The sequence below is a fragment of the Chrysemys picta genome, chromosome 2 (genome assembly GCF_011386835.1).
Source record: "Chrysemys picta bellii isolate R12L10 chromosome 2, ASM1138683v2, whole genome shotgun sequence".
In the NCBI taxonomy this organism is placed as follows: domain Eukaryota; kingdom Metazoa; phylum Chordata; order Testudines; family Emydidae; genus Chrysemys; species Chrysemys picta.
Genome location: NC_088792.1, coordinates 192,704,354 through 192,729,685, shown reverse-complemented (window position 1 = coordinate 192,729,685; position 25,332 = coordinate 192,704,354). Strand labels below are relative to the sequence as shown.

The 25,332-nt window shown below is 41.1% G+C and overlaps 2 protein-coding genes across 3 annotated transcripts in view; one reads left to right on the top strand and one right to left on the bottom strand.

Annotated features, from left to right (window-relative positions):
- Positions 1 to 7,176, bottom strand: part of LOC101938136 (cytochrome b5) — a 31,561-nt gene extending 24,385 nt beyond the window's left edge. Inside the window, exons 1-2 of one of the 2 annotated variants that reach the window (XM_065585163.1) lie at positions 7,037 to 7,176; positions 5,299 to 6,297 (exon numbers count right to left, since the gene is read on the bottom strand). In XM_065585163.1, the coding sequence (XP_065441235.1) occupies positions 5,299 to 5,433 (135 nt within the window). In that variant the 5' untranslated portion in view covers positions 5,434 to 6,297; positions 7,037 to 7,176. Of the gene's footprint in view, positions 1 to 5,298; positions 6,298 to 7,036 lie in introns of those variants that run through there. The other variant, XM_065585162.1, reaches the window with a different exon arrangement.
- Positions 7,177 to 7,224: 48 nt separating this feature from the next.
- C2H18orf63 (chromosome 2 C18orf63 homolog) overlaps positions 7,225 to 25,332 on the top strand; it is a 29,555-nt gene continuing 11,447 nt past the window's right edge. Inside the window, exons 1-12 of the mRNA XM_065582467.1 lie at positions 7,225 to 7,356; positions 9,061 to 9,176; positions 12,440 to 12,609; positions 13,399 to 13,477; positions 14,706 to 14,762; positions 15,986 to 16,097; positions 18,810 to 18,851; positions 19,749 to 19,825; positions 21,680 to 21,789; positions 21,895 to 21,991; positions 22,099 to 22,211; positions 23,593 to 23,776. Of these exons, the coding sequence (XP_065438539.1) occupies positions 12,476 to 12,609; positions 13,399 to 13,477; positions 14,706 to 14,762; positions 15,986 to 16,097; positions 18,810 to 18,851; positions 19,749 to 19,825; positions 21,680 to 21,789; positions 21,895 to 21,991; positions 22,099 to 22,211; positions 23,593 to 23,776 (1,005 nt within the window). The 5' untranslated portion in view covers positions 7,225 to 7,356; positions 9,061 to 9,176; positions 12,440 to 12,475. The remainder of the gene's footprint in view (positions 7,357 to 9,060; positions 9,177 to 12,439; positions 12,610 to 13,398; positions 13,478 to 14,705; positions 14,763 to 15,985; positions 16,098 to 18,809; positions 18,852 to 19,748; positions 19,826 to 21,679; positions 21,790 to 21,894; positions 21,992 to 22,098; positions 22,212 to 23,592; positions 23,777 to 25,332) is intronic.

Here is a 25,332-nt window from a genome sequence, read left to right as displayed (position 1 = left end):
TGCAGAAAAGGCTATGCTGTCGAAAGTTAGTTTAGGGTACTTCAACAAAACTTCAGTTCTAGATACATAGCCATAAACTTCCACTCCTTGAGTAGTTTTACTTTCTTTAAAACTTGACAGCAAATGTGTACTATTTAATTTAAATAATTTTAATAGATAAGTTCAGGCTTCACCATAGGCTGTCAACTTAAAATTTAATTGTAAATGATTTTTTAAAAAAGCTTGTATTTAACTTAAATTAACAAAGCTGATTTCAATAAATTGATTTTAAAAAAAATCTTTATCCACCCTACACATCAAGCATACAATATTGTCCACTCCCTGCAATTCACAAGTGTTTGCAAGAAATGATGATCTTTTATTTAAGGCGTGGAACAGACTTCTACGGTCTTTTCCCAGACTCCCTCTTTGACCTTAGGCAAGCTAACCTCTTCACAATGGAAATAGTATTTACTTAACTCACAGGAGATACACAAGTGGAAACTGCTAGGTATTGGGTACTACTGGGGCTATTTTTAATATAAATCTATTACCTTCCAATTGATTCATGCATTGCTTTTAAGCAAATTCACTCCCACAAGGAATTGCTGTATATAAGGTTTAAGTCATTTCATCGTCGGAACAGGCAATTCTCTCTCCTATTAGCACGAAACAATTTATTTCAAGCTGATATATTTGTCGCTGTTATGTAAGAGTACAGACAACCAAAACAAATTTAATAAATCTTATGTTGCAGAAACGTATTCTCCTGAACTACCAGGTTTGATTTTGTAGACCTGCCAGAAGACAATAAAATATTACTAGTTTTCAACCTATTAAGGAGGAATGCAGTAAATACTTTAAAAATACGTGTGGAGGAGAGGCGAAGAAAGGAAGTTAATGGCTTGTGCTGCACTATTACAGGTTCAAACCTGCAAGAAATTCAATGGATATGAAGGAGCCCTCAGTACTTCTGAAGAGTAAATCCTAAACGGCCATCAAGTTTTTGCTATGGTAGGATGTAACCTGAGTTTGAGTAACAGTGTTATTACAATGGCCCAGACAACAAAGATCAGATGTGGCACATCCAGTGAAAGCATTCACAGCTTTCCAGCATGTAGTGAAAATACCACAGAGACACAATAGTCCAATGCCCTCTCACCTATCTATGTGATGTAATGCCTTCACAGAATCGACTGGAAGGGAGCTCGAGAAGTCAAGTCCAGTCCCCTGCACTGTGGTAAGCTCAAGTAACCCTAGACAGGTGTTTGTCCAATCTGGTCTTAAAAGCTTCCAACGATAGGGATTCCAGCCTCCCTTGTAAGCTTATTCCAGTGATTATGTACCCTGATATGGTTCCTCCTAGTCTAGAGTATGTTAGGACATCAGACGAGCTGTGCACAGAGAGTCTTAAAAGCAGCCAAGAAGAAATACAAATGCCACCAGTCTTATTAAATGATGCCTACTAAGGCATGATATTTTCCCCCAGACTCTCTAACCACACACAACTGTACACTCCAATACTGAAGTCTTTTTTTTAAAGACTATTAATTTAGAACAATTAGTTCATTGTTTAGAACAATTAGTTCAAATGTCCATTTCTTTCACTTGAATTTGTTTTTATTTACCACCTCAACTGATAGTACCACTAAGTACAGCACTAAAGTCAATAAAGCTCAGTTTCAGAAATATCCATTCAAAGATGTTGAAATACAACCTCAGAACTTTAAGACTGTGGTCCCACTCCTTTTGCTTCTTAATGGCCCTGTAGAGCTGTGGTTCTCAATCTTTTGTACTGGTGATCCCTTTCACACAGCTAGCCTCTGAGTGCGACCCTCTCTTCCCCCCACCCCCATATAAATTAAAAACATTTTTATATATTTAATACCATTATAAATGCTGGATGCAAAGCAGGGTTTGGGGTGGAGGCTGACAGCTCGCGACCCCCCATGTAATACCCTCGCAACCCCCTGAGGGGTCCCTACCCCCAGTTTGAGAATCCCTGCCCTAAAATGATGTTGAAGTATTGAAGAGATATGGACACACTAAATAGTCTCAATGTTGCAGCGGTGAGGGTACCAAGCTTTCAGTCTTTATGATCAAACTGTGTTCTCATTATAGCATTACCCAAATGAGCTTCTATACTAACAGAGTTGCAGTATCTTATAAAAACAGAGTTCCCAGACATGTGCAAGATGACTATTGTACTATATATGAACCAAGTGCTTAAAAAAACTGAAAGCATAAGGGAAACATCTATTACAAACAGCAGATTCAGCCCTGTAGAAAAGTTGTCACAGTATTAAAAACTATTAAAATTTTTATTATTCAAAAAATGTGTACATACTATGGGGGTATTATCAAATTTTGCACATTAAAAATATTCTATACAAAGATAAATAGCTGCATATGAAGCCTCCTCTCAGTTACACCAATGTAAGAGCAGAATTTGACGCTGAGCAACTGAAGTGTTCCTTTGCAGCCTGAATAACATTTCTAGTTGATCTTGCAAATTCTGGTTATGGACAAGTTATTCTTTGAGAGACACTATTTCTACACCGCTTACTCATGTGTTCTATAGATATTAAAACTGGAATCCGTTCATTGTAAACAGAAAATAAGACATGTTAGTTTGAAAATGTTTGTACAGAGGTTATTCCCTTTAATATTTACAAATTGCATTACACACACACTGGGAAGAGAGAATGATTTAAGCTGTTGTTTCTGAGCAAACATTTCATTTGTTGCTGGAAGTTCACTGGCGCTCTCTCTCAAAAGTTTTTCTAGCATTGCTACCTGCCAGGTGAAAATTGGCTTAGTCAGAAAGAATTACTAATTTCAGTAGCTGCATGAAATCTCTTCCCACCCACAGGATTTAATCATCAGTTACACATGGACCTTGTCTGCATAAGCAAGCATGATGGCCATCATTTACCAAAGGTGCAGTTCCACTGGTAACAGCAACAGCAAGACCTACAGTATAGGCAGGTCTCATGTTCTCACCACAACATCTAACCCCACTCAGATTTATGCTAATTTAATCCAACTCCCATCCCCAATGAGGCAAAGATTTATAAATTAACAAGGCTTGGGTTTTATGTATGATCTAGATTGCACAGCAGATAATGTTTTCCCCTCTAATCTTTTAGTTGATAGTAATTTTAGGTAAAAAGAACAAGGTAAAAAAAATTAGCATGAAAATTAGGCTTGAATAAAGACTGGGAGTGGATGGGTCATTACACAAAGTAAAAACTATTTCCCCATGCTATTTTTTCCCCTACTGTTACTCACACCTTCTTGTAAACTGTTGGAAATGGTTGATTACCACTAAAAAAAATTTTTTTCCTCCTGCTGATAATAGCCCACCATAATTGATTAGTCTCATTATAGTTGGTATGGCAACCCCCATTTTTTCATGTTCAACGTGTATATGTATCTTCCTACTGTATTTTCCACTGCATGCATCCGATGAAGTGGGTTTTAGCCCACAAAAGCTTATGCTCAAATAAATTTGTTAGTCTCTAAGGTGCCACAAGTACTCCTCGTTCTTTTTGCTGATACAGACTAACGTGGTTACCACTCTGAAACCTGTCACCAAGTAATTTTAGGTGTTACCTGCAACAGCAGATAAAACCCTTCTTCACGCAGAATATGAGTCAGTACTCTGTTAAAGATTACTAATGAATACATGGGACTCAACCCTGCATTTTCGTAATCCTGAGCATTTTACTTTGCAGGGTTCACATACTTCTATATAGTCCTTAAGTGTGTTTTAAGCCCTCACTTCAAACCATAAAAATCTGAATTCTCTATGGCTGCGTCTACACTAGTATGTGTCTCACCAGTAATTCATCACTGATGCAGACAGTAATTGTGGGCACTACTGTAGACGTATGACTTGAGCATTTCACATAAATAGCGAAGACAACTACCTTCTTGGTCTGCACTACAGCTTCTACCAGTAAAGTTGCACCAGCAGTTAGTTAAAGCTACAAGTACCTTTGTATAGACAAAACCGTAGAGTAATCTGCATAGGTCCTGAAGCACAAGTATTTAAAGCACACTTAAATACCAAAGCAGGATTTTGAAATAATTGGAGGCCTCAGTTTTACAGACCCATACATATTTTGAGCTAAAGTCTATTCAAAGTTACAGTAAATTTGGAGTAACTCCCTTGAATTAACTGAAGTCACACCTGTGCTTATTTTGAATAGCAGAGCAAAATTTTGGCCATCATATATAAGTTGAATACTTCATAGTGAATGAACCAAGGATACAAGATGAATGCATTGCCAAATCAGATTATGATGATTTTAAAATCATCATAATGAAGAGAATTTAAAAAAAAAAGTTAGGGAATTTGTACAGTACACAACTGCTCTCTTCATTGCTGTTTTATTAAGTTATTGGAAACAATGTCATTAATTATGCACCATCACATTCGTTCACTAAATAAGTCAGGGGCTCTGAAAAAAGAAAGGTGATCATACAGTTAAAGATGATTCTAACACATGCCTACAAGCTTAACTGTTAAAGCTAAGTGCTCACTCACTAGCTTCATCACATTCATATTTTCTTAAATGCAGCTTTTCTATGCTGTTTAAAGGGGGGAAAGGCAAACATGCACCATTAAAATGCAGAGTGAAACCAGGTTAAATTATATCATATGCCCTGGACATCAAGTTTTCAACACGTCAGGCTTCCAGGAGAACGACTGGGACGTTTTGGGGACCCGTGTGTTGAAACAGGCAGGGTCCTGGGCATCGGAGAGCATGCGCTGCACTGCACAAAGAATGAGGCAGGGTTATGTTTTTGACCTCGATCCCCGGCGAGCAGCCAAACCTACAGCCCCTTCCCCCTCAGGGAACAAAGGTGCTTTCTAGCAAACGTTGCACAAGAACCAACCGCAGTTTTCAAGCCCTCCTAACTTGGCCAAACCAACAGTCTCAAAAGCAACTCTGAGCAGCAACTCCCCAAGTCTAGCACCTCCTCCTACTCCTCCTCCACACGCTGTGTGACTCTCCAAACTGGTTTGAAGTGATACCCCCACGTGTTCCCAATGGGGGGCCGCACCCTTACCCCTACGCAGAGAAGCAACTATTTTTGCTCAGGCTCTGACCCCAGAGGCCTATGAGTAAGCGGGACGTTCTGATACAGGTGGTCAGGAGTTTTGCACCCCATCCCCGGGTTGCGAGTGCCCAGCCCGCGGGGGCAGCGGGTGCTTTGCCAGGGAGCCTGAGCGGCGCTTGGCGCTGGGACCCCCCAGCGCTCCACCCACCGCCAGGGGATTTAAACCCCCCAGCGCGCCCCGGCACTCGCCTCCTCCAGGAACTTGGTGAGGTCGTAGATGCGGTGGTGCAGGAGGATCCAGGTGCTTTGGCTGTGGTTGTGCGTCTGGATCTCCTCGAGCCGGTAGTAACGGCCCCGCCACTCCTCGCGGGCACTCGCCGCCATCGCCCCAGCTGAGCAGCGCGCGACCCTCCTCTCGTAACAGCGGCTCTCGACTGAGTAGGAGTGACTCAACCCCTCCCCCCCGGGGCAGTCTTATCACCACGCGCGCAAGCTGATTGGATGTCAGGCAGCGCCCGGCCTATCAGAGTCCGTCTCCTCCCCCTTTCCCCGCCTGCCCCTCATTGGCTAAATGATGAATGAGAGGCTTTTCCCAGTATTACAGCCTGTTTTTTCCCCTTACTTCTAAGAAACTGTTGCGTCGCGGTTTGGTTACATCAATGGGGGGGAGGGGAAGGACACAGTCTCGTGCCCTCCGTTCAACTCTCCCCACCATACGGCCGCTATTAGCCTCGGGATCACGTGTTGCTGCGAAAGCTAAACGCCCCAAGCAGTACCCGAGACTGAGCCCCGCCCCCTTCCCCCTCAGCCCCTTCTGGCTGAGTCCTGCCCACACGGCTGTGTCCCATTTTCCCCTTCCTACACTAACCGCTCCGCAGCCCACCCCCCAGTATAGGACCTGGCCCTGAGAGCTGCTGCTTCGTAGGGGAACCGCTCTCTGCATCCCACGTGCTGTTAATATGGCCCCTGTCTCCAGGAGCTTCCCCCCCCCCCCGGGGGTCTCCTCTTGTCAATTGCTCGTGGTGGAACCTCACTTCTCAGGCTGCTTAGGACTAGAGCTCCCCTTCAACCTTCCTTTTCCATAGGCCTTGCCGCTCTCTCATCTTCCAAGGCCACGTCCCAATTATCCTCGTGTACTAGTTCAATACAGCGCATTCATAAATTCCCCTGAAGTATGAGAAGTCCCACTTAATAGGGGAAGCCAGAGAAGGAGAGCAGCGGTGTAAGGCGGGAATTCCTCAATGAAATCTGTAAGCAAGAAATCTCACATTAAACATGGAGAAAAACTGAGCATAACTTCAGAAGAAGTGAAAGAAACAGAATAAATAGTTCGGTGTAGGGGGCAGCAACCTATTGCCAGTTTAGAAATGGATGTTACCACCAAATAGGCATGTTGTACAGACAGCTACTGCCTAAGATGAAGTCTTATTCTGGGCCCCTAGATTGATGATGAAACTAGTTGAAAATGAGGGTAAAATTGCATGGAAATATTTGTCTGTTTTTCATCAAATTTTTTCAACCAGCTGAAAAATTAGCTTAGCAGAACAAATCTTTAGCCATACAAATACATTTCATTACACTGAATTGTAAATTCTGTACTGGTGATTTGATCATCTCCTTAAATGTAATTTTCCTTTCCTCCAAACCATTCAGTAAACACAGTAACCCTTGTTATGCCATTTACAACTGTAGCCGGATTGTCACAGTTACGCAAATCAGTGAAGTCAAAACGCTTCAGTATTAATTAGCAGTAAACGCTTAATTGAAAAGAGGAAATGCAGTAATCGTAAAATATTGCGACAGAAATGTGTAATTCCCCTTCTACTAGTTAAGCTCATTTTGCTAATTTATTCAGGCAACTTCCATTAATTAAATTCAAGCTATACTTCTGCAACACTAATGGATGGTAATGGCGTCACCTCCGACTTATTATCTAGACCGGGCCTTAAGGGAATCCGGCGATTGTTAGTTTCATAGTTTCACCCACCTGGTGGTGACTGACGAGTCCCCCGGGAGCCCCGCAGGTCGCACTGTGGGTATAGTGCAGGCAGCGTTTCGTTTCAATCTCACACAGAATGTGCCCAGTGGCCCTTCAGAACCATGGGGGAGTTTTAATGTGACTTCTCCTCTCCTGCCAGACGTGCCGTGTGGCAGGGGGCGGCTTGGACTGTAGGGGCGCTGTGTGGTCTCTGCATTGTCCTGGTACCCGGCCTTGGGCGAGGAGAGGGCAAGCTGAAATCTTGAAAATTGGCGGGAGAGCGGCGAGGCGGAGCTTCGACGCGCCACGACAATTATCTGGGGAGCAAGGTGACACCCGCAGCAACTTGCTGTTAGCACGCAGGGTCTGCAGGAGGCCGGTTTTCTCGTCGTGTGCTGGGGCTGGGCTACATCTGCGGCGCATGTTTGGGCCCCCTATACATCTCCCTATTCGGTATATGCGTTGCATAGGGAGGGATCTGAGCGCCTCGTGCCAACACCCGTCCCCATCACCCAGCAGGACGTTGCTGCTGCCGTCTCTCGCAGCCACTCCCAAGATGCTGCTAGCGCAAGCTCGGCGCTCACCCGGCTCGTTCGTCTGTCGAGCCCCGAGCTTTCCCCGGCCGACGCCCGCGTACGCAGCAGCCTCGCGCACCTGCTCCAAGCCGCGCGAGCTGAAGGCGGCCGGTGGCCGCGGGAGGAAAGGCGCGAAGCGAGTGGAGGGAGCGCGCGGTTAGCATGCCGACTCGCCCCCTCCCGTGAGAGCGCCGTGCTGAGGTGGGGAGAGGGTCTAGGGGCTGCCCTGGCCTGGTTCCGTCCCTGCCCCTCCATTTGACACCCCCATTCACTTGTCACTACTGGGGATGGGCGGGGGCTTGGTCCTTCTCCCCTTTGCCCCAGGGAAGCTGCTTTCTCAGCTTTATTCCGGGAATAAAGTACTCCACAGAACTAACCCCATCCACATTGTGCGGAAAGAGCAGGTTCAATAGTGATCTGATAAATCTCTCAGCAGCCCTCCCTCCCCCCATTCCTCATGCTCTAAATCAGGGGCAGGCAAACTTTTTGGCCTGGGGGCCGCATCGGGTTTCGGAAATTGTATGGAGGACCAGTTAGGGGAGGGGGTTGTGGCCCGGCCCCCATGTCCTATCTGCTCCCCCTCCACCCTGGGACTCCTACCCCATTCAACCCCCCTGTTCCCTGACGTCCCCCCTCCCTGACCCATCCACACACACCCCGCTCCCTGTCCCCTGACCACCCCCGGATCCCTGCCTCTGACTGCCCCCCGCCGCCCCATCCAACCCCTCCTCTCATTCCTGACGGCCCCCGCCAGGACCCCTGTCCCCTGACTGCCCCTGGAATCCCTGCCCCTGACTGCCCCCTGCCACCCCATCCAACCCCCCTCTCCTTCCTGACTGCCCCCCTGGAACCTCTGCCCCCATTCAACTCCCTATTCCCCCTCTGACCACCCCGACCCCTATCCACACCCCCACCCCCTGACCACCACCCCGAAATCCCCTGCCCTCTATCCAACCACCCCACTCCCTGCCCCCTTACCGCGCTGCCTGGAGCACCAGTGGCTGGCAGCTCTACAGCTGCGCCACCCGTCTGCAGACGGGCCACACCGCTGCTGCCACCACGCAGCACAGAGCACCGGGTCAGACCTGACTCTGCAGCCGCGCAGACCTGACTCTGCTGCCTAGGAGCTGACAGCCCTGCCGCCCAGAGCATTGCGCCGGCGGCAGAGCGAGTGAGCTGGGGGTGGGAGGGCTGCAGGGAAGGGGCCGTGGGCTAGTCTCCCCCGCCGGGAGCTCAGGCCAGGCAGGACGTCCCGCGGGCCGTAGTTTGCCCACCTCTGCTCTAAATCCAAAGCAAAGCATCCCAAACGCTGCTCCTGTGGGCTGGAAGTTGCTCTGGGCGGTGGCCAGCTAGGGGCAGTTTTCTCCAGTTTAGAAGGATTTGGGAAAAGAAATAGATGGGGTGAAATTAAATAGTTGGGGCAAACTAAACAGTTGTTTGAACTGTATTTATTTGAAGGGCATCCTTAATCTGCCTTCCATCATTAAACCCTGCTGACAATCTGTAAGCAGCCTGTGCCACCTTGGAGGTCCGGAGGGGCAGAGCTTTCCTCTTTGCAAGTGACTCATGAACAAGTGAGTGTTGGGGGCAGGGGCAGGGAGTGTGTCTTATCTGCGGTTTGTGGTGTTGGCCTATTGGATCGTGCTTCTCTTCATATTTGGTATTATATGGATTATGTGGCTACCTGCAATTATATTAGGATACATTTTTTTTACTGTAATCCAACCACTAATTGACGGGATTGGAAAAAACATCTCTATTGGCAAGATACACCATAATTGTCTAATATGGGGTTACTTGTACCTTTCTTTGAAGTATTTGATACCAAGAGAGATAGGTTACTGGACTAGTTGGGCCACTGGTCTGATCCAGTAGGGTAAGTTCTATATGCATATATACCTATTAAAATGTTCAACCACAAATCATCTTCTAAGACTTAAAGTGCAGTTTTCACACTGACATCACTTTTCATAAAACAGAAAACTGAGTATCAGGGAGACTATGTGACCAAACTTGGTTTTTAAAATGTTATTTCTTCTCTTTGGTCCACTGATGGGGAAGTAGGGAAAAGTAGAAGGGACCTGTGAGTGCCTCCACCAGCCTGGGATCCCTCTTCTCATTATTTTTGAACACTTGGGTTGGCAATACTGTTTACTTATTCAGCTCGCATGTGACTCTGCAGAGGTCTTGTCTACACTACCCTGCAGTTCGCACTATGGGAGTGTGACTAGCATTTCACACCGAAGTGCTGTGTTGTAATTCCCCCCATGTGGACACTCTGGGCACAAACTAAAAGGTTGCTGCTACACATGAATGTAATCCTCTTCAAACAGCTTCAAAGAAACTGTTAGTTCAGACTTGCAGCATCCACTTGGGGGAGCTACAGCACAGCATTTGGTGCACACTCCTATTCAGACCCCTGTAGTCCAAACTGCAGGACAATTTAGATGTGCCCTTAGTTTCAGCTTTCAGTCTGTATGATGAGGCTGTATGATGTGTAGCTCCACATTTTACCCTGCATTTTATTTGCATGGGATTATTTAATTGATAAACTGCTGGTCTTTCAGTTTTTGGGCCACAGATTTAATCATACTTAAACTCTTTTTAGATAAATGTGGTTGAATTTTAAGCAAGGTATTCATTAGAGTAAAATTACAAATGTAACATTAATCTGTAACATTTATTCCTTAATAAATGTTTGTTCAGATTTCTTAAAGTCATAATTTACAAATAATCTTTTCAGATGAATTGTAACTTTGCAGAGATTTAACAAGGGGATTGCATTATTATTGTTACTATTTCTTCTGCTCTGGTAAGGCCATTCCATCCTTCTTGATTATTTGGGGGGTGGGGGGTGGGAGGAGAGTATGAGAACGGCTATAATTATCAGGCAATACCTGGAGGACGGATTGGATATAAGTTGTCTTTCTTAGTTAACTATTTCTTTTTTTCTGGAATATTTCTGTTAATTGGATACGTTTTCTTTGTGCAGTGAAATAGCTGTTCATTAACTTTTTGTGTCATAAGTGATCTAGTTCCAAACAGGTTACACTATAGCCTTCAGACTTTATCTGGTCTGCAGTGCAATAACTAAAGGCATAAGGGCAAATCTTCAGATAATGTATATTGTTATAGCTTTCATTGATTTTAGTGAAACCAATAACAGTTTACAACAGCTGAAGCTCTGCTTCCTAATCATCCATTCCTATGGGAAAACCAGCACAAGGGAGCTGAAGAGGAGGAATTCTCAGCATGGATCTCCTTGCTTTAATATTGGCCTTCAGCACTTAAGAAATTCCAGCGGCGTGTGTTTAATAATAAGGATAAAACTCATCTTTGCCAGAGACATAGCTCTCTCAGGAGTAGTGTGAGACTATGGAATAAATTTCTAATGATTATCACAAATCTCACCACCTTCCATTCCTAATGCAGGGCATGTTTTGTTGATCTTGCCTTCTGTAACATAAACATAGCTGCATGTATATTAAAAAATCCCTACCAAAACAAAACACTGCACTGTGCATACTTCTCCTTCTGGGTAGGAAATGGAAATAAATAATATGTGACAGTTGCTGAATGCGCTAGAAAATGCTCAGGTATAAGCATGGTATAAGAAACTATATAGAATATAATATTCCCCTATAGTTTGAAAGGGGGACAAACTTTGGTGGAGGACACAGAAATAGCCTCTAGGATATATTACATTTCCAGCACGGTGCATGGGTAGGGACTTTTATGTGTGTCTAGTCTAGTCATGTGGCTTGCAATCTGTTCCTCAGCCTGCCTATTACCATTGCTTGACTCAGATCCCTACTGGGACGCTGGGGTAAGAAAAAAGATTACAGTGCAGAGGCAGATGACGCCCCTTTCCATGCAGGAAGGCATGATCCTGACCGAGAGAGGTCTCCATTAGTAGATCACAGGGTCTTGATTGGTCCAAAATGTTGACACAACAATGTCATTCTTGCCTTAATTCTGAAGCGTCTTGCTTTTGTGAACATAAGATGGGCCCATAACATTACTTTAACATCATCTGTGAGGTTTATGCTTACTGTGTTATAAAATGCATGAAATGTGATAAATTGTCTAAGCTGACTAAGCTATTATATGTTATAAACTCCCACCTAATGTTAATAGGAATACAGTTGTATTGATTAATTTGTTTGTGTAACCCTTCTGCCCGTCAGAGTTGGCAGCAACAAGGGCTGGGTTCAGTATCTAGGGGTTCTGTTTCAATAACACAATGCAAAACCAGTTCGAGCCCCCACCCAGTGACCTCGGACAATTACATACCACCCCCCTGGGCACCTCTAAGAGGCAGTACTTCCCCTCTCGCAAGCACAGAGTCTGAGTGTAGCAAAAGCCTTTTAATAAAGGAGGGAAACAATGTGGCATTATTTTGGGGAAACACCATAAACAGGATTCATAACACAAACCATGAGCAAAAGATCCACCTCCAAGTAAGTTTGGCTTAGTTGAGGGCGAGAATTAATTTTGAGTCCCTCTGTTAGAAAATGCCAAGTACAGTTCTACTGTCCTTGATTCACAAAACCTGGATAACAACACTTTATTACTCCTGCCCCAATAACAAAGAGCCTGGGGATCCCACAGCAGCCAAAGTGACCATTTGGGCAAGCAGTCCCATCATGCTAGGTGGGGTGGGTGTGCCCATGCAAACGAGATCAGCCCCTGAAGTCCTTTTCCACAACTCACCACCAGATGTCAGGGTAGAGCTCATTCTGACTCTGCTTACATCTGCATTATCTCATAATTACACAATATCCTAATAATAGCCTCCTCTTTGTGATAATGATGTAATATTTTTCTTCTATTAAAGACTAAGCTGCTGAGTTGGGACAGTTAACAAAATAAGATGAATGACACAAGACACCAGTCGCTGTTCTTCGTCAGTCTGCCTGAGTTACAAAAACTCTGTGCCATTAAAGTTACACTGAGTTCTAAATTGGCAGAAAATGAGATTAGGAATACACAGATGAAGATTTGCAGGTAAAGGCAAATAAGGGTTGCCATTCTCAAGAAGTTATTTTATTTTATTTTTTGTTAAAGTATTTCATTAGTAGTAGTAGTTAACTGTAACAAGATCAGTAAAGTTCCTAACAGTTATGACATACTTATTACAGAATACATTTTTTTCCTATAGCTGTTCTGGTAAGGTACATGATGATTGGTTCTTTTTTTTTTAAAAAAGGCAACAAAATCCTTTATAGGTTGTAAAGGTGTTCAATTTTAAGTCACTTGTCAAGAGTGGACCACTGAATTAGTAAGGGAATAATAAAAGGTTATAAAAGAATAAAATAGAATAAAAAGAATAAAAGTTAGTCCATAGTCCTATGCAAAGCTGGAACTCTTTGAATGTATCACCTGAGATATTACAGTGTTTTACAGAGGTTGAGGTGAGGAATAAAGTGGTAGTTCTCTTCCAAAAAGCACACACTCATTCCCAACATACTCCAGTTACCATGCCTACTCTTGTTTTGTTTCACGTTTACCTTCCCACCTTCTGGGAGAGAGAGAGTGCCAATTCTGAATGTGGATTTTGTTTCTTCTCACAAAGGTCTCCAAACAATTATCAGGTAACTGTTTGTGATTGACCAGTCTGGGTGGGATGTGACTCAGTAACTTGAGCTATCTAGCATTTTCTACTGAACTACTGGTAAATGTAGTTAAGCTTTAGGAAAATATAGCTAAAATAAAGGTAACCTAATGCTGAGATGTCAAGCCCAATTTAAAGGAAATTCAGTTCAGAATTAATTTTGAAAAGTTTTATCTTTGTAGGCAATTGTTATTTCTTCATCAAGACATCCTTTCCTCACCTGTCCCTGGAACACTGAATCAAATTTCAGTTGTAATGGCGGTCAGTAATAAAATCTCTGATACTTACAGTATTTCTACCTGTATATTCAAGTTGTTTTATTAGTAGAACTACTATAAGTAAATTGATACAGTTTAAATATAAATTGTTGTTAATGCAAAATATGTAAATTAACACCAATAATGTATGTGGCATATTATTTGAAAGGACAGTGGTAAGTAATGTGTATCATCACTTCATATAGAGAAGTACAGTGAAATGTGCCTTAAGTGTTGAGGAGGAGTGAAATCCTGGCCATACTGAAGACAATGGTAAAACTGTTGTCTTCAGTAGGTCCAGGATTTTACCCAAAATATTTGGCGATGCTTTGGGAGTGTCTTTTACAGAATAAGGCAATCTCTTAACTTTCACTGTAAACTAAATTACACAATTTTTAATGTTATATACTACTATATATTTTATGTATTTTTAAAATATTGTGCCTGGTGTTTTTAAACTATCATTCACTTCACATATTAATGAGCTAGTTCTTATAAAACAAAGATGCTGTTGGGCCAGGCCTGACGTCTAACACTGAAAAGTGACTTTATTTAAATGATGTATTCACTTTTTAATGTATAAAAAAATCTCTTTCGTATCAAGATGAATATACAAAATCTAATAAAACATATAATTGTTGCTCCTAAACAGCAAAAATTGCTACGTTTGTCACTTAAAAATATTCTTTACTCTTTCCCCAGTGTCATGAGCAAGAGCCTCAGAAATTGTGTGTGTGTGGGGGGGAATATAATGGGACCCTGCATGTCATGAGTTGCACAGAGCTGTATAAAAACCTAGAGCCAGCCCTGTCTGAAGACATTTTCATCCAACTGCATTAATTAAATATTTTATGTTGGTCATTGGTTAGGGACAAAGAAAAATAGCTCTTCCCCGCTGACCTTGAGAACGGAGTTAGCCAGGGAAGAGACCAACAGCAGCCATCCTGGGTCCATTATGGATCTTTTCAGTCACCAGCCCCACTTCAGGACAGTTGAGGTAGTTTCAAAGCAATTTTATTAGAAATTTCTGCCATAGTGGGTCCTGGTCCATGACTAGGACTTCTAGGCTCTATAATAATACAAAAACCCCACCAATAATTCAGACAGGTAGATATCAGGACTTGGCTCTGGAAGAATGGTTAGTACAGAATGTGGTAAGGCTGCACCAGTAATTGTTGAATACTCCTTTTAAGTTCAGAGGGTTCAGATAATTCTTTTTTGTTTTTGTTTAGATATCTTTTTACAAAACAGGAAAATGTCAGGCTTTTTTAGAGAAACATGGAGCAACAGTAAGTGATTCTTCACACTTTTACACTTATTCATTGTTACCAGTACTTGTGATTCCAGTAGTAATGATGTTTTTCATAGTGCTTGCAATTTCCATTCCAACAGAAAATCTCCCCCCTACTTAAATTTTGCACAAAATGCGTATGCGGTGTATTATAGGATTGGCTTACAGTACCAAATAATGCAAAGTATAGAAAACTTTGTGAAGCCTTGTCCAAGACCTGTTTTTGTTTTGTTTGCAATGTATATTATGATTCTGTTGTGCTACATTGCCTGTGATACAACGTTTGCATTTGTATGGCTGAGTGTGGACTTTCAGAAACTGCTAAGTAGGAAGCCAGTAGTTATAATCAAAACCAAGTTGTAATCATGCATGTGCATCTTCATTGTGGCCTACCTTTCTTTGTTCCTGGATGTATGACCTTGCATTTGATTGTATAAAAGACCTTTTGTTCAGATGAGCTCACCTTACCAAGTGATCTATGTCAAATTGTATAACTAATCTGACCCCATCGTTACTTACCATTCTACCATTTTTTGTGTCATTTGAAAATTTTATTAGCAATTATTTTATATTGTCTTCCAGATCACTGATAAAGGTATTGAATAGCATTGGACTGAGAACAGATAGGACCTCACTAGAAACATCCTTTTTGAGAGCTATCAGCTAACCAGTTTTTAATGTGTTTAGTATAGGCTACATTGATTTTTGTCTAGTGCTATTTTTTAACAGATTGTCATGTGGGACTGAGTCACATGCTTTACTGATGTCTAGGTTTATTATGTCAACACAATTATCTTAATCCACCAAACTTGTGATCTCATCAAAAAACATCCTTGATCTCAGGCTAGACTGGCAGCTGGGTTTGACGTGTGTACATGTTGGGACTCACTGGTTAGAGATTGGAATCCACTGAAAAGTACTGTATATAACTCATTCAGTCATTCCTTTCCCTCCAACCTTCTGACCCTTCAAAAACCCAGAATGCATTAGAATGCACCTTAATGTTGGTGTCCAGTAAAATGTAAAAGGCCAAATCCCAAGGGGCTCAAATCTGTTGCAGTTCCCAACTATAATAAAGGGTACAGGTGCTCAGCATCTTTCAGGATCTGGCCCAAAATGACAGTATGATTATCTTTTATAAAATCTTGATTTAATTGCTTTAAAATCTACTTATTATATAATTATTTAAATCTTTTTTCCCCCCTTGGTTAATATTACTAGATTGAGGCTCCAGAGAGAGTTGGCCCAGCCATCCTTCAACCATGTCTCTGTTACACACTTATAACCAGACTTGCCCCCAGCTGGAATAAGGCTGGTCATCTGTTGGTACAAGGTATCTTACTCAACTGGGTCAGAGTCTGACCCTTTGACTTTCAGTACTTTATTATTTTTAAATTATATTTGCCATGCATATGCTGCCTACTCTTTGATTATTAGTCTTACATTTTGTTTGTTTGTATTTCTATGGTTGTTTCTTTATCCCAGTTCAATTTTTTTAATGAATAATATAAAAGGGCAAGTAATTCAAATTTTCTGTCTCTCCCCCCCCTGTATAATTGATCTAATAACCATTTAAATTGACCATAGCATATTCAGTTAATAATTTCAAAATCAAATTTTGCAGTACAGCAAATAATTTATGAAAATACTGTAAATAGGTTTCAAAATCAGCTGTTCATAATCAACACTTCTGTTTCACAGAAGTTGCACACTTCACTTAAATAGGATGACAGTGACATGCTTTACGACCAGGTCTTTCCACCAAGTTTCATAAGGCTAGATGTTGTTATTCTTACCACCTAACAATGTTTCCCCTACTAACTGAACAAGGGGAGAAGAGTGGCAAATTAGCAAATGTAGAAGACCAGACACCGATGGATGTGGTTCCAACACAACCACATGCTATTCATCCCTCACAGAAATTGTATCGATTTATTCTACAGTATAAATTGGAATAAAAATGTATTTTTCTGTTTTAGGTCCAGTCTCACTGTTATCAGAATCTTTTATTTTATTTTGAATCATTTTTTCTTCATTAACTATTTTCAAAACAGATTTACATCCCTTTAAAACCAAGTCAGTGTATTCAAGAAAAAGAATTAAAATCAGAGGGCCAGATCCTCAGATGGTGTGAAATTGGTTTACTTTTATTGAACTAAACTTTTAGTGTTTGTTCTGGGGTGTATAGTCTATCTACCCAAAGGATGATATTGCTACAGTAGTTATTTTATATTTCAAGGTTACACTGTATCTTGTTATGTATAGTTATGCTAATGAAGAAGAGTGTTCAGACAGCTCTTTCCTCCTTCCACCAAGTGCCCTTCATGTGACCTAGGCAGAATGTTTCCACAAGCTTTCCATGCCCAAGGGGCATGGCTAGCTGGTTGGTATGAGGGAGAGTGGAGACAAAGTACACACTAGCCCTTCTTCAACCAGTATGAAAAGCACTATCCAGCACCTTTACCCCCAATTCCCCTGGGTACTTTCTGAGACATTCTACCTATCTGTTCTCAGTGGCCCCTCCTCATTGGAATCAAGGCCACTATTTGGTTCTTAACTTCATAGTATCACTTAGACCAGGGGTCGGCAACCTCTGGCACGCGGCTCGCCAGGGTAAGCACCCTGGTGGGCCGGGCCAGTTTGTTTATCTGCCGCATCTGCAAGTTCAGCCAATCGTGGCTCCCACTGGCCACGGTTTGCCGCTCTAGGCCAATGGGGGCGGTGGGAAGCCACGGCCAGCACATCCCTCGGCCCGCGCCGCTTCCCGCAGCCCCCATTGGCCTGGAGCGGCGAACCGCAGCCAGTGGGAACCGCGATCAGCCAAACCTGTGGACGCGCAGGTAAACAAACTGGCCCGGCCCACCAAGGTGCTTACCCTGGCGAGCCGCGTGCCAGAGGTTGCCGACCCCTGACTTAGACTAAAACTTTTTCTTGTGAAACATACATGGTAGCTCTGGGGTTGCTTCTAATCTATCAGCTGGTTTGGGTGGATGGAAGAAGACAAAGCAATGTTTCTATCCAACTCTCCTTTTGAGCCTGAGGAATTTGTCCCAGACATTTAAGAAGAACAAGAAGATGTGAGGAATGTGGCTTTTTAGGTTGCAACTTCAGTAACTTAATTCATCTGGGAATTACCAGCAATAACTCATACAGTGCAGGTTATCATTCATTTCTCACTCATTTCCACCTGTTTGTGGAGGGCTGCCATCAGCCTCCACCCCTCCAACCTTGATGGCAACCATTGCTGGGACCCCACTGCCTTTCCCTCATGTGAGGGTTAAGGGGCTGGGAAAAGGGAGTTGTCTCCTCACTGTAACAGACATTAGGAGCCCCAGCTTCTTTAGGGGGTGCCTTCCCCTAAGTCCACGACCAACTCCAGTTAATCAGAGAACCAGACTCCCTATGGAATAATTATCTGCACTGGACACTGCTACCAACCACATTGCAACAACTTTAACCTTACTTCCTGGCTGACCCAATCAGGTCCTGAAGGTGAAAAATCTCACACTATTCCAGCCAATCTGATGATAAGTGAAAAATTCCTTCCCAGTCCTGAAAAAGGCAACTGACACAGTGCCCACAACAGACTACACTTGTCCAATGGGTGGGAACTGCTGATCCATGAGAGAGGGTTCTGTCTGGCAGGACAGAGCATATATACCTTTTCCGATCCCCGCAGGAGGCCAGTGGCTTACCTTACCCCCTCTGGCCAGCCCTAGCTTAGGTAATGCCTCCCTCTCCCTACCCACCTCAGTTTGAAGGAGAGGAGCAACCTTACAGGAGCCACATCCTTTTCTTCTCACTTATCCAGACACTGTGCCCCCCCCCCACACACACACACACACATACACATGGTGGTGGAAGTTGCATTATTAACTGTTACCTAATGAAAAACAATTCTGTGTACAAATTCCTTACTGAGAGATAAACATCATGTATATAGTTGTTGTGCTTTCATGCATATTTCTGAGATAAAAGTCTTAAAGTATACTAGGTTTATGCATACATTTTATAAAAATAATACATACTTATTTTATTTATTAAGGAAGCAATTTTTTGTCTCAAATGGGAAGGCAAAATGCTGTTGGTAAGTACAATATTGTGTTAATATTGTAAGTATATTAGAAATTAGTAAGACTGTACTAAAGCTTCCATGGTCTTAGTATATCAACTCAATATCTTTTCATTTTGCAATCTACAAATAACTTCAATCATATGATACCTGCTGGGAGATTCTTCTTTAAATTGTATGGACAGTTTTCAAATTAATTGAATCTCTATAAGAGAGAGAGGAGTATTTTATACTATTAATCTTAACCTATGACCATAGATTGAAATATATGGTTGAAAGAACCTGGTTATAACCATTCATTTTAGGCAAATGTAGTTCAGACTGCACAAGTGGTATGGAGGTTTGATGAACATGGGTAAAGTAAAATGAGTAATTATGATTAACTGCCTTAAATTTACAGTTCTCAAAACATCAGGCCACAGTGGGGTTGTTCCTTAGTATGTTATGAATAAATATATAGAAAAATATATTTATTTTATTTCTATACCTCAAATATAAATTTTAAGAACTAAATTTTAAAACATTTGCACCTAAATTTGCACCTGGAAATATTTTCAGGAGTAGGTAATTGCCTGTGCAAATTGGTATTTGTGCATTCAAGTGACCATTTGGACATACAACTGTGAGCTTTGTGCAATTATGTATGTTCACATACATTTTACAAGTGAAATTTAGTCACTGATATTAGGAATTAGCCAGACAATGCTTATTTTGATTTTTAAAAATTGAATACAATTCTTTGTACATGAAGAGGAATTCTTCTTTTTTGGTACTGCTACACTGAGCATAATGGTGGGAAGGTTGTTTTTTGGGTTTTTTTGTTTTTTTAAATAAGCATCTTGGCTTTACTTTTTCATTTGATAGACAATTATATAGATATACACAGTGGTTTTGGTTTTGATTTTATTTCAGTCATGGACCTCAATGTATCAGAGACCCAACTTTGCATCAGTGTAGAGGCTTGCACAATTCGACTACCGCCACCCAAGGTTCTGAACAGTTCTAATTTCTATGGCTAATTTTGTTCATCCTACTTGCACTTTTTTATTGGCTGTATTTTATCTGGGATGCTTTATTTGAAAAGGACATGGGGGATCAAGATGTTTACTCCCAATTGTTATTGGACATGCACTATGTTAGTTGTTTATCCTCATCTTGTACTAAATATATATGCCATATATTATTGGATATGGCTGTACTCATAGGAGTCTGACAGTCATTCCAATCAGAATGTCAGAGCTGTGAGATTTCCCTACAGTTACTGTTTGAAGAGAATTTCATAGAAAATAATAACAGAGCATGGGAAAAGGGAAGTGCATGCTGGTAGAACTATTTCCCCAAGGATAGTAGATTTTTCACGTGAAATGTTTTTGGGACATTTGGGACTGCCGCGCAAAGATGTTACAGAACAGCCCTCCTCTGGAGGAGAAGATGAATTAGTAGCAATAGAGGCAGATGAAGCCATTGAAATTTAAGCACTGTATCATCCACAAACACCAAAAACCCTGTTTGACACCAGGGTTTCTGACCCCTTTCTTGTAGTCTCCACAGAATAGAAGGACATCTACACACAGTGCATGATGATTACAATGGATGGACCTCTTTATGCCACTAGGTCGCCTTATACCATAATATTCTCCAGCATTCCCCAGGAGATAATCCTTCTTTCACTTTCATCCTATAATAACTTAGAGTAACATCTTATGTTCAAAACCACCTATCAACTTTTAGCCATCAGAGCTATCAAAGAATTTCTATCTGCACAGCACTTCTTTGAAACCGGCTCCATTTTCTTTGTGATACCCCAAAAAAGATGGGAGCAGTTTGGGTCATGCTGGACGTGAGCATGGTTAGCAAATATATCAGGAAACCCAGTATTAAGAAATTACCATCAGCTGTGATAGCCGCCATGTCACCTTAACTGATCTGGTACGAGTACTAAATTTCTGATTACTTCTTTGTTACAAAAGCAAGCATTTTCAATCCATTTCTATCCTTTAGAATATCTTTGGCTCTCAGGAGAAAGAAATTCCACTTTTCCCTCTAGCTAGACAACATACTAATCAAAGACAACTTTAGGGTATCCTTGAAAATGACACAGGCAGTGATGATGGAAATTAACATGATGTAGTTTCATTATCAATAATCAGTATAATCCCATTGTGGTCCATAATTTGGTAGAGTCTGAAGATAGACACAGCAATAGGAAGGGCTTTTCTGTCACTGGATGGATGCAAACCATGACAAACAACAGAGTCAGAAAAGAATGTTTCTTCAGGTCTAAGAATGTCTATGGCTTTAGCTCCAGCATGTCTTCTCTCAGAATATCTGGGCATCTCTCTTGATTTTTCCAAGAGGCAAAGGCATATAGCTTCTTGGTAGCCTTGCTGGGATCTTTTGCAACCCTGGTTATTATGGTGCAATACTGTCACTAAGTTGTCCAACATTAGAATATGTTAGTTTCTGAGTAGAATTTAAAAGTACTGCAGGGATAGTAAGGATGTTCTCAATCTGAGGACATTTATGTGGTGCTTCAAGTCCTTCTGGATCCAGTATCCTTGCATGTTAAAGTGCCTCCAATATGACCTATCAGCTTTTAAGTCATTTACATCTTTAGCCAGTTCCTGAAAGTATAGGTTTTTAAAGTTTGAAACAGACTCTGCCATGTGATTATGTGAATATAATTCTAAAATTAGCAGTTTGCAATGACTGATAAATGAATATTCATGTATAAGTTTCAGTAGTACATTTGAATGCACATTAGATGTTTTACGTGTTCCTTTTTCACTTTGTATAAATGAAGCAATATTTGAAAATAACCAAACACTTTTTTCTATTTGAAGCTGGAAGACTTTGACATTTCAGCAAACATCTTAGAAATATTTGACAACAATAAAAATACAGTCATTCAGAGACACTCCATTTTAAGTAACTGGTGCTATGTCTTGCCAAGGTAAAGTTCTATTTAATTTCCAACAAAAACAAACAGTTTAAAATGTGTTTTCAACTATGCTGTGGGTTGTATCTAGCATTCTGTCTTTGCTTTACCCCTGTACAGCATGAAAATGGGTCAGATCATAAGTATTAGCCATATAATTCCACCAGAGTCTCCTTTTCATTCATACAAAGACTTTCAGGTGCACTGGAAGAATCTGGTAGGAAAGAACACGATTTTTTTCCCTTTTGTCTCTTTTTTGAATGTTTTTGTATTAATCACATTGTTTATAATAACATTCCATTTATATGTGTATTTTATTTTTAGTATGGGTATATCCTTCCAGAGGATCATGGCGAGACAAAAATATATTGCAGTGTTTACTTCAAACTGATAGGGGAACGACTCTTTACATATCCTTTATATATATTTTCTTTTGTGTTGGACCGCCTTCTCTTTTACCATGCTAGCCAAGATCCAAACTCTAATCCAAATAGAGGGCCAAATTTACTGCAGTTGTAATTCCATTGAAGTGAATGAGGCTATGCCATCAGAAAATATGGTCCAAAATATTTAATTCAGTCCTTCTGTGTTATTAATGAATAATGTCAAATCTGGTCTTCCCTATTTTGCTGGAGATGTTTCTTAAAGGACCCTAAGATATAATTGGAACTCTTGTAGGGGCTGGGATGCCAAATCTTAGAGAGAATAATTTTTCTTCAGCCTGTTTGTTCAGGCATATAGGTTAAATAGGTTTTAACAACAAAAACAAAAAAAGCCCATCGAATAAAAATTACGTTTTAGTAAGTCTTAATCTGAATAAAATTACTTCACCACACAGGCTCTGATCCTGCTAACATTTACTCTCATGCTTAAAGTTCAGCACATTTTAAGTGTCTTCACAATTGAAGCCTAAGTCTGGTTTCACCCCCATAATATCTGTGAAGTTACTTGTTCCTCACAATCATCAAGAGTCTTCTAGGAAAAACAGGCTAGACGACCTATGACTTTATAATCTTAAAAACAAGCAGAACCCCCCCCCCCCTTTTTATAAAAATAAATCTTTTCAGGCCTCCTTGATATGGAAACAAGAAATGGCACTAACAGAATATTTTTCTTAGCAGGTCACCCGTTACCAGGGGCATTATTAATTAGTTTAGGCTCATTTTTCCTTTGCTTTGCAATTTATGCAATCCAGTGAAGAATATCCTCCATATTCTAGCTTTACTTTTTTTAATTCACCCCTGCGTCATTGAAATACTGAAAAAATAATACTTGTTTCAGACAATTTATGTTGCTGCTGAAATGACTGCCAGTAGAGGGTCTTCACATTAATTAGGGAATTCTGATTTCAGTACCATGCTCACAAAGAAAGAAGTCAGACTAAAAACCAAGATTCATATTGAGTTGTGCTTTGAATGAGAAAATAATTAAAATATCCAGAGAAGGAAATGAAGAAAACCAGGAGGATATTACAAATAAAGCACTAGTTTCTGTCACTTTTACTCATGTTGAATAAATACCTTATTCTGCAAGAAATCCCATTGATTTCAACGGGACTGCTCAAGCAATAAAGTACTTCTCAATGGGAATGAAAATGGCTTAATTTAGCCTAATAAGAGTAACACTTTCAAATCTCTAAAACCATTAAAACTACTAAAATGTTGGTCCCTTTAAAAATAGTAAAGCTGCTTTTTTTTATTTTAAATTCTTTTGAAGAAATTTTAGTGTGTATTTAAGCTTTTACTCAAGAAAAGGATAAACGATTTCATTATACAAAATGCTAAAAGCCATCTTACATAACCCTTAACACTTATTCAGGTACCCTTTAAGTTGCATAAGAAGCCAACCAGTCCAATATTTTACTAGAATAGATTTAGAAGGTGTGTTAAACTCTTTTGTTTCTGACCTAAAGTCTAAACTTCCTCATCTATGTGGATTTCCAGTAAAAATGACAAGTAAAGCATTGTATGCCACAAAGGAACTCATCAAACATCCCATGCACGTAAGAAGTTTTATGTTTATATTAATATTTATATTGATGGGCAGTGTTGTTAATGATAATACGTGCTCTTTCCCATGTGAATTTTCAGAACACTACAAGAGTATAAAAGTATTTCTCACCATGAATCATTGTTAATACTTGTGGTTTTCTACTTAAACGGGTAGCCTGACATATTACTGTTCACATCATAACTGTATAACAAAATATGGAAGTGATATGTAGCCAAATTAACAGTTCAGTTGGAATCTAAGGTTTCCTTTTCCTGATTTTTTTTATCTTAACTCTGCCACCATAATATCACAATAATATTTTTTCCTTCTTTTGAAAAAAAAATTAGAGAAAATAAGTGGTCTGGACTTATTACCACAAGCATTTAAATGGTTCTGGTCAGGCTGAAGTTCACACTTCAGAGGTGAAGAGGATGGGAAGGAGCAGAATTTACAACCCTTTTAGAATAGTAGGCTATATGAAATATACATTTCAGCCTTTGCCAAGCAATAGCACACATTCTGATTATCTTGTCAGTGAAAGAAGAAAAACTTCATTTTTTAAAAACAAAGAGTAGAATTTGAAGAATGCAGTAGAAATTGCAGAGTTTTGAAAATGTTAAGATCTGGTGTTAAGATCTCCTGTTTCTCTCTTTCCAGCAGCTGCAGCCCCTAATGGGGAAAGTTAGGATGGCTCCTCCTTATTTCCCACAGTTTTCACAGGCATCCAGGCATTTCTTTGCTATGAAAAGTCCAGATGTCTGCAGAAGTAACTAGAGACAAGGACAGTCAGCCAGCTCTGCGTGGACCACTAGAAATTGCTTTGCATTCCACAGTTTTAGAAGTACTGCTCTAAGGCTAGGTCTATACTACCCGCCTGAATCGGCGGGTAGAAATCGACCTCTCGGGGATCGATTTATCGCGTCCCGTTGGGACGCGACAATCGATCCCCGAATCGGCGCTCTTACTCCACCAGCGGAGGTGGTAGTAAGCGCCGCCGACAGAAAGCCGCAGAAGTCGATTTTGCCGCCGTCCTCACAACGGGGTAAGTCGGCTGCGATACGTCGAATTCAGCTACGCTATTCACGTAGCTGAATTTGCGTATCTTAAATCGACTCCCCCCTGTAGTGTAGATGTACCCTAAGATAATGACTAAGGATTAGGTCTTCCCCTTTTGAGGAACCAACCAAATTTATATCAACCAAATGTAGCTCATAATGAGCAGAGAATGGGGAAACTGGATCCAGTGAGTTTTGTCCCTCATCCCTCAAAACCACACAATCAGAGTTCTGTGAGGTTTCAGGTGATTTATCAGCCTGGTGTGAGACAGAGGGCATAGCCATAGTATTACCATCTGTGATAACTGTGCAATTAAGGAGAATGTCCTAATGGAAGATAACTGTAATCAGATCAAAACTTATTTTGAATGATAGCAGCCACTACTCATTTAAAGAGAGGGTTGATTGAACATATCTGCTGATTAGGGAGTCAAAGGCATCTAGGTTTCCTGTGGCACAATAGGAGCACTGAGGAGCAGCATAGAGGAGTTTGCTCTGCATGCACATGCCA